Source organism: Nuphar pumila, chromosome 1 (assembly GCF_984573655.1).
Source record: "Nuphar pumila chromosome 1, dmNupPumi1.hap1.1, whole genome shotgun sequence".
NCBI lineage: Eukaryota > Viridiplantae > Streptophyta > Magnoliopsida > Nymphaeales > Nymphaeaceae > Nuphar > Nuphar pumila.
This window is the reverse complement of record NC_143249.1, coordinates 29138947-29152362: the sequence shown is the minus strand read 5'-3', so window position 1 is coordinate 29152362 and position 13416 is coordinate 29138947. Positions and strand designations below refer to the sequence as shown.

The 13416-nt window shown below is 36.1% G+C and overlaps 1 protein-coding gene across 1 annotated transcript; it reads right to left on the bottom strand.

Annotated features, from left to right (window-relative positions):
* Window positions 1-3257: 3257 nt before the first annotated feature.
* LOC149848530 (iron-sulfur assembly protein IscA-like 1, mitochondrial) lies at window positions 3258-6840 on the bottom strand. Its single transcript, XM_089995912.1, has 3 exons — window positions 6533-6840; window positions 3834-3951; window positions 3258-3675 (listed from the first exon to the last, which is right to left on the bottom strand). Exons 1-3 carry the CDS (start codon window positions 6720-6722, stop codon window positions 3570-3572), a joined length of 414 nt encoding a protein of 137 aa, XP_089852038.1. The 5' UTR covers window positions 6723-6840; the 3' UTR covers window positions 3258-3569.
* Between the last annotated feature and the right edge of the window lie 6576 nt (window positions 6841-13416).

Below are 13416 nucleotides of genomic sequence, written 5' to 3'. Positions count from 1 at the left end.
AATATGGTGCTATCACCATGTTGCATTATTGAAGAGAGAGATGAAGCATCTGTAGTTCAGATCTTCTCTGTGCAACATCTAATATGTTTACCAGTAGGTTAACAAATGTCATTATTAAATCAGACTGGAACACAGTTTTCTTGCAATTGGACACGCTCACAATAATGTAAAAAAATTCATCTCCATTTTCAAGTACAAGAAATGATACCAGCTGTGATACTTCTGAAGTCTAAACAAAGAGACCTGTTAGAGGCTTAATTTCATGAACATACATCTCACTGATGAACAGAAGAGGATCCAATGATCCATTTGACAAATAAATCATGCTCATTTCTTTATAAGTTTGCAACTACGGCACAATGCCTATTCACAGATTAAACAAGTTACCACTTCCCAACTGATCAATTTTCATTTTTCTGCTAAATAAAATAAAAAATGCATATTCATCTCATGAATATTTTCCAGATATTTAAAACAAGAGGAAATAAAAACAAATATTACATCTAAAGATTATATGGGAACATCAAGAATTCATGCAAATCGCATTGACAAAAAAAACAAAAGTACAATAACATGTTGCTTATAAGCTATCACCACATAAATTTCTTTTATCCCTCTTATTCAGAAGAAAAGAACAACTTTTAAGATGGTCATGCAATTCCAAATACAAGTAAAAGCCAATATTGCATCTGTTATCAACTTCAACCATAAGGGGCATTGGAGTGAGAAAAAGTAAGAAACTAAATCACTCTTTATTGAAAACCTTTATGCAAAAATGCTATCAACAGGTTGACAAAATTCTGTTCTTGAGTCGAGATACTGAATCCATTGATCTACAAGCATACTAGAAAGGATAATGCTGTTTCACCCAAAGAGGCACAAAATTAATGTCAATCATACTGCCATACAATGAACCTTTTTAATGAGAATTTGCTCCATCGTTGCTGGTTCAATTTGAATTTAATCAAATTTCTACAATATATAAGGGTATGCTGATGGATCTACCTCAATATCAAGTGCAGAAACAGAAGCTCCCATGAAAATATACAGCAGCTTCAAGCCATTGATATGATGCAGCATGTAGCTTCCCAGTTCCCAGCAGTCATGTAACCACAAAATCAGCTCAGAAACTCACTATAGAGAAATCCACCAATGGCCAACCTCTGCAGGCCATTGTTCCAGACTAGCATCTACAGTTACACGCTACTACAAGCTCTGACAACATACCGACCATCTCAATCACTTCCAGCAATCCTATAAGAGACAAGTCCTTCATGACTTGTAATAAGTTCACATTTATCTAAACTATGATCTCATCACTGATAACCTATATCTGCTGGCTTCAGTTCTGATATCTACAGTTCATGCCTCTATGGGTTCTGACTTCTGAGCTTGTATTGGCTATTTCAGCCACTAGCCACACTCCGAGTACTGTTGCAGTTCATGATGATTCAACAGCTTCACAGTTATAGTTCATGATGATTAAACAGCCCTGAATAAGCAAATCATCACTCTGCAATTACATGTCAAGTTGCAGTTGTAAAGAATGGTCTCCCGTATTGCAGAAATCAGTGAATGTATCATTTCATATCCAACTAAACCAATCCCACGGTCATTGCTTGGTGCATCAATATAGTGGTCAGCCTGTTAATTTTGAAACATGGTCCAAGTCCTAAGAGTGTACCCTTCATATGTCAGGTAAAAGGTTCGGACCTATGTAACATTGGTGCTTCTGTCTGTACTCCAAAAGCACCTGAGTTGACACTGCTGGGAGCATGTCAACGACTGTTGGGTGTGGTCAACCCCACACCCAACCATTTTCATCCAATTTTGGACTTGGTCAACTTTGACAAAGTCCAAAATTGTACAAATTTGAAAAACAAACTTAAAAACCTAAAGAAACTTATAGTTGTGTGTGTGCATGTGTGTGTATAGAATATAAATTTGCTAGTCATTTTTACATGCAATCTAATAGAAACACCACTTTTTCACAAATTTTCCTTTTTTGTAGAAACACCACCTTACAAATGTGATCTATACAGTTTCTTTACAATGCACCAAAATTGTGACTCGTAAAATCTTATTTTTACGTCGAAAAAATGACCCATAGTGTGATGCCTAGCAAACAAACCATGCTAGGCACAACTATGAGGTCAAATTGAGTGAATATAACTTTCACCTATGATCTTCCAACTAGATTGTACACACAGTAGTAGTTGCATGCATATGTACAAACATACATGCATACATATCACTCTCACTAATATCACCGATATATTGCAAATATCGTCATATTATCGGCTATTTCAAGGTAGCCGATAATATCAGGAATATATCATGATATTTTCAAAATATCGCCAGAAGAAAAAATATTGCGCGATAATATCACGATATTTAAAAAAATTGTTTATTTTAAGTTTGCATTTCCTATCTTTTATTTCTTTTATATTTTAAAACCTTTAAAACATGTTTCTTTATATTTTTTAAAGAAAAATAATGCAAAGCTTATTATTTTCTTAGCTTTTTGTTGTTATTTATATTTTTTCAATTTTTTAAACTCTCAAGATTTTCTCGAGATCGTAGTGATAAATCTCGTGAGATTTATGAAAACCTTGCAAAAATATCGCGAGAAATTACCAGAAAGTTAAAAACAGAAATTTCTTGCGATATTTTTAATTTTAATTTCTCGTGAGTTTTTATCGGCTATTTATTATGGAAAAACCATGTGGTTTTTTATTTTTGAATAATTTTTATTTATATTTCCTTGTAAACATTTTATTGTTTATATTTTTATTTATTTTTTTATTGTCAAGATTTTGCTGAAAAAATGAGATTTAAAAAAAAAATCAATTCCTCGCGAGTTTTTGGCTGCCAATTTTTTGCCGTTTTTAACTTTTGTCACTATGCTCAAGATTTATCAACTTTTCAAAATTGCTCCGAGAAATACCCTCGCTGAGAAATTACCTTTAACGATACAGGCGACTATGATATATATATATATATAATCCGCACTCAAGGTTTTTGCAATTTTCATGTCGCACCCGCACCAGCACCTTGTGACAAAGGTTAGGACCTTATTCCCTCCACCATTTCCCAGCACCCTGAAATACATTACTGCATTGGATGGCCCTTTATCCAACTAAATCAATCCAAATATTCATATAGCCAGCAAGGGTTAGTATCTATAAAGCATGAAACCACAGAGATAGAGAGAGATGCTTCAAGTTTCTTTAAGCCCAATTATCTGCTTCCATGATAGGAGAATGCAAGTTGATTGCAGCATAATTACAATGTTAAAATACACAACTTGATGTCCGAAGCTGATAAGCTTACAGCAGAGATCAATTTGAAAAAAATACTAAATAATCTTCTCTAAGAACAAAATTTTCAGCCTTGGAACATAAACCATGTTACAGAAAATCAAAACGTACAATAGGAAGTGCAGCATGTTGTGCACCCACCCGACTGTTGTTAACATCTGATCAAGAGTCTATGCTTCAACTGAATTTCATGAAATTATCACCTCACTGCAGATGACCATTTTAGATATCCATGTTTGAGACAATTTTTTAACTGGTTCCAGGCTTGGAGACTCCTGGGCTGCTTGTTGTCATGAAAGATTCCCCACAACCACACTCCCCTTTAGAGTTTGGGTTGATAAAGATAAACTCCGATCTGCACAGCAACAACCAGAAATGAGATAAAATCACCAAAACCAACATATAATATTGCATAGTTAAGAATATTGATGGGCAGTTTCCATACAACTAGAAATAAGATAAGACCAACATTTCACATTGCAGAATTAAGAATATTTAAGGCAGTTTCCATACTTGAGGTTGTCATCCACATAGTCCATCTTGGTTCCAATAACGTGCATCAATGCCTTCGGATCAATCAATATTTTAACGCCCTTATCCTCCACCAGCTCATCGAACTTCCCTTTTTCATCTACAAAGAACAATAGAAAAGGTGAACACACAATAGCAACATAAAGAAATCCTTATTTGACTACAAAACTAAAAGGATACAAAAGAATAACAATGACAACCAATTCTTCACACATTGGCTGCTGTCAAATGGGCTCTTATTTGATGTGGAAAACAGATCTTCCAAGGAATTGAAGCCAACTCTTGAGAATAGACCGCTGTTTTTTCCATGCAAAGAGGCATCAGGGCACAATTTCAATATGCACCATAACTCCTTCAAGGAATCTAGCTTTCTGGTTGAACATATTAAAAGTCTAGGTGGGTCCAATTCACATCCTGCCAGTTCCATTGACATCCCCAAGCAACCAAATTAAAGCATTTCTGGATTCACTAATTCTAATCAGGATTAAACTGTTTTACTATAACAAGGTGTTTAGCTGATTTACTCCTAACTCGTTTTGATTATATTAATCAAATATGCACAAAAGCTGATGAGCCTACCTGAACCAGATCCACTTAGACCTAGTACAAGTGGTTGAGTATTGAATCTAGTCCAAAGTATGATCAACGTATGATCCACTGGGCAGCTTATTCTTAAGAATAAAATGGAGATCCAACCCATATATAAACTCCCCCTGGTTGGAAAAATCCTACCTCCCCACCATTTGAAACAATGGCTAAAAAGGGTAGGTGGTAGATACTTTGATATGCTATCTCAACATACAAGCTTACTGCACTTTTTGGATGAGAGGATGAATGCAAATGGCCCCTTAAACAATATATAAGTGTAATTGTGTCCATGAGGATACAAGGATGTAAGATTCACTTCCTTGTGGGATATGCGAGTCTTTATAATCAAGCAACATGAACAGCTCGGTTTCATGATAATCCTGCTCTTTTCAAATGACACTTATGGGCAAGTGAAAATGAGCTTCAAATGTATCAAAAGAAAACATTGGTATTTCAGCAAACACAAGTAAGCTTTCCATTCACATTCCCTTGAAACAAAGATCCAATGCATGACATGGAGCAAAGCAGTTAGCTCGCAATATACTTAAAAAAGTACAGAACCTACTAAGTATGATTTCTTTCAAAACAATGTCACACTAAAATTCATTTTTACTCCCTCAACCCTAACCCTTTATATGCAATTTGAAAACAGAAATTTTCACCAAAATAGCCATATCCTCTTGTCTAATATCTACAGCTGTATCCATGTGACATGACATTTTCGCAATAACTTCATCCAACATATAGAAAGTGCACTATTCGTATCAAAGCAAGAATATTGACAATCACAACAAGATTCTTAATTAAAAACAAATCTTCATTATTATAAGGTACTAAAGGATAAATTTATCCAAGAGCCACATATTAGAATATCATCTTTACTTTCATCCAACCTAATTCTCATAAAGAATAATGATTGACCATGAAATAGAAATGTGGAAAAAAAATTATAACCTATCATGGAGCACCAAAACCCTTTAACAAAGATTTACTAGAAAAACAATGATTTCTCAACAGGCATAATAAAAAACATGGATATTTCAATATGCTCCCACAAAACCAGCAAGAAAAGAAACCATAGAGCACGATAATTTCCTTCATATTTTGAACAAATAAAATATTGTAATTCAGAAAACAAAAACGTCAAAGCTCCCAATAGAATGAAAAATCACCAAATCTGAAAACAATGAACTCCCACAAATCCCTACCCTTCTACAAGCAAATTCTTGATCATGGTTCTACAAAGAGCGAAAAAAGCATCCAAACTAAGAAATAAAAAATTATCATAAATTTCCTTCATATTTCGATCAAATTACAAATCACAATTCGGAAATTGACAAGTAGAAAGTGTTATCTGCCTAACCAATACACCAAAAGGCCCTAGGGTGATTAAGGTGTGTAAAGTCAAGTCCCTAAATCACCAGGATCCTAACAACCTAACATGCTCGTTCTTGGCAGCCCACTCTAGAAAGGCTTTTACTTTGGCTAACTCCATGTAACCATTTCCATCTTTGGCGGTTCTCACTATTGTCTAGGTAACCCTCTTCCTACGTTACCCCTTCCAGCAATCGAACTCGAGACATGGTGGTTGCTCTCATACCAAATGTTATGTGTGTAACCAATACACGAAAAGGCCTTAAGATGATTAAGGTGGGTAAAACCAGGATCCTAACAGAGAGAGATCCCGCAAGAACGAAAATCTTGCTAAATTCGAAAGCAATGAACACCCACAAATCCCTTCCACTCTACAGACAAATTCACATATCACGGTATTCATTAAAAGGGGAAAACGCATCAAAAACAACAAATCACCATGATTTCCTTCATATTCAAACCAAATTACAACATCGTCGATCCAATAACGAAAAAGTAAAAATAGAAGGCGATAAACAAATACTTGGCAAATATCGATATCCCGAACTGAAATCATGAAATAACCTTCACTTCACAAAACAGGTTCAAGGTCGCTGTTCGAGAAACAGCAAAAGGAAAGTAAAAAAACGAAATCCGCACTTCCGCAAAAACAAAAACAGCAACTAAAAATTGACGACAAAACAAATAAAATAATAAGAAGAAGAACAGGAAAATGCTACCTGCATAGTTGAGGGTGTAGGAGAGGCCGTTGCAGCCGCGGGATTTGACGCCGAGCCGGAGGAACGGCTTGCCGCGCAGCCCGAGGAGGTGGCGGACGCGCTCCGCCGCCGCCTCCGACAGGGTCAGCGCCTGCCGCCTCACCGCGGGGCCCACGCGCTCCGCCGCCGCAGCCAGGAGGGACGACACCATATCCCTCTCTCTCTCTTCTTCTTCTTCTTAATCGCCGCCACGCCGGCGGCGTTAAAAAGGGGGGAGCCGCTTGGCGGAGAGCGCGTCGTGCGGTGGTGGCCTCCGGAACCCGTTCTTCTCCGAGAATCTGACACCTCAGTCCTTTGGGACCAACTTAACTGCAGGTGGGCAAAAGAGCTGGGTGACCATCGGTGGATGCTGTCCCTCCATCCGATTTTTAAATGGCATCCAATTGCCATAGTTTCACTGATGGGCCCCACAAAATACCTTTGGGAGGGGTGGGGCGCCGATCGTACCGCGTATGGAATAGACGGCTGAAAATAAAAGAAAAATAAGAATTGTGGAGGCTAGATGTCGTTCGGGTTCATGAGATGGACGGCAGCCAAGAGATACCGTAAGGGGGCATCGTGACTTGATCGCTTGGGGAAAAGCGGCCGAGTCTATTGATAGTCTCATGATTTTTTTAAGGGGGCGTTTGCGTGTCACGGAAACTGGGCCTTTTCTGCAAAAACGCATCGACTGACATGCATTTTTGTGGGCTCCACCGTGAACAAAGGGCACTCTTTTTTCTTGCGTTAGACGTGAGAAAAAATACTTAAAACTATGATTTTTGAAAAGACCTAACCTTAAGGAATATATATATATATATATGTGGTGTGGAAGTGAAAACCTATAAAATAGGCATGATATTAAATTAAACATCCAATTGGATTTTTTGCATTTTTTTTAAATTCTGACTGTACCGATGTGACCATTTGCTTGTTTTTACAAGAACCTCTTCTTGGAGCATTTGATTCCAATGCATGAATAGATTTTTAAAAACCAATGGCTTACCATTTTCATAAATTTTGAGGCTCTAAATACCATTTTCTCATAAAAAATGTATGATCCAAGTGTCAATTTTTAGTAAATCAATTATATTTAATACATTTAATGGGTCAGAATTTAAAAAAAAAAAAAACATCAAAAATTCAGTAGCATATTTCATTTAGCATCATGCCCATTTTGTAAGTTTTCATTTGTGCTAAATGAAACATGCTAAAGGGTTTTTTCCATTGTTTTTTCCCAGTTTCGACCCCATGAAGGTATCGGGCATACCTTAATTAGGGATGGCAGTAGACCGGGGGAAAGCGGGGCCCGCCCCACCTCGCCACGTTTGGACCGGGGATGAAGGGTATGAAACGGGGATGGAGGCAGCCAGGCAGGGACAAATCCATCCCCGTTCGGGGATGGACTTATACTTTTCCCCGCCCCTCCCCATCCCCAGTCCTTCTAAAGAATGGCAATAGACTACGGGCAAACGGGGCCCGGGCCAGCCCTGCCCCGCCTCATCTTTGTTTGAACCGGGGATAGAGGACATGAAACGGGGATGAAGGCGGGGGTGGAGGTTAAAATCCATTCCCGTGCGGGGATGGAGGCGGGGATGGAGGTTCTAATCTTGAGATGGGGCAGGGGTGGAGACCCTGTCCCCCGCCTGGGTCCATTGCCATTCTTAACCTTAATCATGTGTTTTCGATAAAAAACAATAATATTTTGAGCTTAAAAATTTTACAAATATTTTTTATGATTGATTTTTTGAATCTTATAAAAACCCACTCATGCATCAAAATCTAATGCTTCAATAGTTAATCTCTATAAAATCAAGTATATAGATCACATTTGTACGGTTATAATTTAAAAATAAAATAAAAAAGGCCTGAAAACCCAATTTAGCATGGATATGTATATATATAAAGAGAGAATGGTATATTGTCGAATGGTGTTTAAGCGTCGAACAGGTGAACGTGCGCTCATGCACCGCACTTCCACCTGAGAAGCCTTTAAGGGGTGGGCCTTACAGTTATTTTGTATGATAATTGTAAGGCCTTTAACAACGGTAAAGACCGCCTCTAAATATCCTTTTTATGCTTTTTTTAATGTGTTGTTGATGGTATTCACCAATACCTATATATATAAAGAGAGAATATATTGTGGTTTTGTACTATGATACCTTAGGGTGGTACTCACTCTTGTTTACGTAGATCTAGCTATCAAATGGTAAATCTAACCATACATATGTATTTAAGATATTAGAAGGTTATATCATGTTTTAATATATCTTAAGATTTTATTTTTGGGATGGTGAAAATCAATTGCTCACAATTCATGAAAATAATGGCAGTTTAAAAAGTCTTAAACATCATATTTGAGTTAATTTTAAGATATGACTTTTGGAGCTTAGAACTATGTAAATCAAGTGTTTATCATCCTAAGTTATGGTGGTATATATATATATATATATATATATATATATATATATATATATATATATGCTACTAATGAAGGTGAAGAACTAATGAGCTAGAAATCAGTTGTATTAACTCAATCTAACTACGTAGATGTGTTCAACATGGTTTGTTTGTTGAGGATCATGCTTTCTAATGAAAAAAATATGATTTTTTTGAGTAATAAAATTTCAGTACATTGTGGGTCAATGTTTTTTTAACCCCTTTAAAAATTTAATTACTTGTCATAATCACATGACTCAAAACAGTTTACTACTAAACAAATCATGTAGATCACACTCGCAACATTTGATCTAAAAAAAATTAAAGAAAAAGTGATTATTAACCTATATATATGTTTTGTGTTTACTACAATCAATTGTAGGTACAAATGCCTTTTTTCAATTGTTTTATTTTTTGCCGTTTTCATGAATTTAACATTATATTTGTGATCTATAAGGTTTTCTTATTGATAATCAGCTGTTAGGTCGTTCAATTATGACACATAAGCATTGGCCTAGTCAATGAGTCAAAACAAACCGAGCTTGGTTTGTTCAGGCTCAGCTTGTTAGCTCATCACGAGCTAAGCCAAGCCTGAGTTCATTACGAGCTGGTCATGAGTTGACTTGCTTTTTTTTATCTTTTTAAGGTTTTTTAACTTGATAATATACAAAAATATAATATATATATATATATATATTATATAATATGTAAAACCAGCTGAGCTTGCCATGTTTGTGCTTGGCTCAATTACCTAAACAAGCTGGCTTGTAAATCGGCTCGTCAATCTGAACCAAATAGCAAGTTGCTCGTTTCGGTTCCCAACCCTACATAGGCATGTTTTTATAAGGCTTTACTTTCTCCAATCATAAAATCATGTTTTTTGTTAGAAACACAATCCAAAAGTCGTTTCCCAGTTACTTTGGGCATGTTGAATCCATTTATGAGGCCCAATTTGATCAAAACAAGCTGCAACATAGAGATCTGGAGGTGTTTGAAGATACAAACATTTGAAATAAGACATTATATGTTGTGATTAACATGACTTGTTTATTATGGTAAGTGGTTTTATGATATTCCACCAAGTTCGAATTTTGAGATGGTGGCCGATTGATGGTGCTCACTACTCGTGAAGACAAAGATCATCAAAAAAATGATGTAAAGTATAATGTACTTTAGCACACAAAATTGTAGATAGAACAAGTTAACATACTTCAAAAGTTGTTTTTTTTGTTTTGGATATTAAATCTACATAAATCAAGTAATCTACATAAATCAAGTGCATAAATTATAAGTTATGGTGGCTCAAAACTACAAGTTTATAATAAAAGCACCACTCTAAAAACATAATCTGAGTCTTGATCCTTAGCAAACAAAACGTGTTGAACGTATCTATGAAGTCAAATTGAGTTATAATTTAGACCTATATTTTTTAGCTCAATAGTTTCATGCCATTCATTAGTACCAAATATTTATAGAAAGGGATGACAGCACCCTGTCTCAAAATCCTACCCTCCATCGTCACTTTCATCCTTGCACGTGTTTTGATTTTAACCTCTATCTCTGCTTCATATCCTCCATCCTCAGTTCAAACAGAGTGAGACCTTTTTTTTCTCGGTCCAGTGTCATCTCTAAAGAAGGATCGCGGATGGGGCAGAACGGGGATCCAAGGACAGAGATGGGGTGGGGTGGAGGAAAGCGTAAGTCCATCCCCACACAGGTTTTGATTTTAGCCTTCATCCCTAGTTCATATTGTAATATCGTGTATTTTCGTACTTAGTTATTTTATGACATTTTCGAAAATTTGGCTAAGTTTGAGAGAAAAATCATTTGAGGCTCGATTTTTAAACTGATGTTTTTCAATCTGGGTTTGGCCTAGGTTCCATCGACAAAGTCATAACGAACCAATTGAAGCGTGAGAAAGAGTTATTTTTTACTTTTAAATTCAAGCAAAATTCAGGTTTTTCTTGGGCCAAATTCAGAATTTGATATTCGTGTAATATGTCATTGGATGCGTCTCGGAATTCTGAGCACAACGATATTTTACTTTTCTGAATTCGAGTTTCGGTTGGCCCAAAAATTGTATTTTTTAAAAAAAATTTAGCAGTTTGTCGAACTGGATCTGAAGCTGGATCAGATGAGATCCAAGGTATATAATCAGAATTATTATGGATTTGGATCTTATTTAAGATCTACTTAAATCTGGATTTAATCCAGATCTTAATCCATTTTCGTTTTGAGTATGGGTTTTGATTTTTTGATCCGGATCCAAATCCAAGCTCCATGATTTTTCCAGCTTTAAATAGAATATAAAGCTTTAATTTGGGGTTTAATAAGGTTAGGGAGTCTTCTGGGTTAATTTAGCTATTTTTAGAAGTTTTAAAATAATTTTTTATTAATATTTAATAATTAATTAATTAATTAATTCTAAATTTTATTTTAGGGCTGAGTAGGACTCTTTAAAAGAGTCTTTATTCTTACTTAAGAGAGAGTTTTAAATGAATTGAAAAGTTAAAAAAATAAAAAGTCAACAAAAGGAGTTGAAATTTTTTGTGTAACAAGAGAGAGAGTTCCAAAATTTTTGAAAACCCTCTCTCTCCAGTAAAAGGCTGGAGAAGGGGCAACATCACCCCCTCTCCCTTACTATATAAAAAATAAAAGAAAGGGGAAAGGAAAGAGAGAAAAGAGAAAGAAAGAAGGGAGAGAGGAGAGAGAAAAAGGAAAAGAGAGGGAATAGAGGAAGAAGAAGAAGGGGAGCCTTCTTCTCCAACAGCCCTTTTTCCACCATTGTTTCTCACTATTCTTTCAATTTTCAATAAAGTACAAGTCTTCTTTTGTATCCAAGTGAGAAATTGAATGCCGGTTCAACTTTATGCAACATTTTGGTTGGGAAATCCATGGGAAAAATGTGTGGAGTATTTGTTTCTTAAGATCACATAGAGGATGATCCATAGATCGTCCTCCATGGCTGTATTTTTGTGTATTTCTGCCTTTTTCATGAAATAAAAAATATGTATTGTATAACATAATTTTTATTCATGGTGGGAGTGGTTCTTTTGAGAACCCCCTTGCTAGATATCGATTCTCATTGGTGGATTTCGATATGGGATGTGTATATGCATGTAAGTATGCTTTCCTAACCCAAAACATCTTATAGTATTTTGTAGTTTAGTGTTTTTTTTCTCTTCTCCCACATGTCAGATGATGCATCGCCGATATTTGTCTCATTTACCTTACTTGAAATATCTTATGATGCTTGAAAAAATGACAACTGGGTTCTTTACCTTTGGCGAGAGCTTTTTCCCTCTGTTTTCGGCCCTACTGCTACATGGGTCTTTTGTGCCTTGTTAGTACATCGATTATACTCATGAACCATGATCTAGAGGCATAAACACATATAGCACTATTGTGTACGTTCGTTTCTCATTTGAAATTTCATATTGTATTAGGTCTGATGATGTAAAGCAACCTGCAAATGTTGGCATACCAGGCCCTTTAGGCACTTGAGGGTTTCGTGCGAATAAACAGAGTGAACACATAATTGATGTTCATCTTGTAATGACTTCTTAACTATTCTAATTAAATGTATAAAGAGATCAAACTCTAGGATTTACAAATTATGTGATATATATAAATTTGTTGGTTGGCTGGGCTGTCAGCTGGCCTTGACAGTGCAAACACAGGCCCGGGTTGGGCCTGTGTATTGGCTGTTAGGCCCAGCCGACAGAGTAGGCTGGGGCGGCTCAGCTAGTATGGGCTGGCAGGGGTTTTCCAGGTCCAGTCTTGCCCTTGGACAGGACTGGGACAGGCCCGGAGTCAAACCAGATTAGACCCAGCCGACCAAGGTCGGCTGGGTCTGTATGAGACCCCAGCCGACTAGTCGGTTGGGTGTAAGCACCTCCCCCCCCCCCAAAAAAAAAAAAAAAAATATATATATATATATATATATATATATATGTGTGTGTGTGTGTGTGTGTGTGTGTGTGTGTGTATAAAAATAAAATAAAATAAATATTTTACATATATGTGTTCTTTTAAAAAAGGGAAACGGTGTATTAACAATATGTGCAATGAGGTGTAGATGTGCATTTCAAAAAGAAAAACAACACAGAAATAGTTACATGCATATCTATGTTTATGCAGAATTTGATTTGAACATGCATTTGATAAGTATATGCAGAATTTAATGAGCTCATACATTGATTTATTGAGATCATGCAATTGGCATGAATATGCACACTTGATGGGAATATGCACTTACATGAGCACATACATTCAAAGAAAATATGCATTTGCATGAATACGTATATGTAAATAAAAGAATGCATTTGACATAGTTGCATATGAATTAAGTAAATACATGCTTATGAATATTTTTGTTTCATACGCATGATAAAGGTTTGCATATATGAATGTGCATTTGAAATATG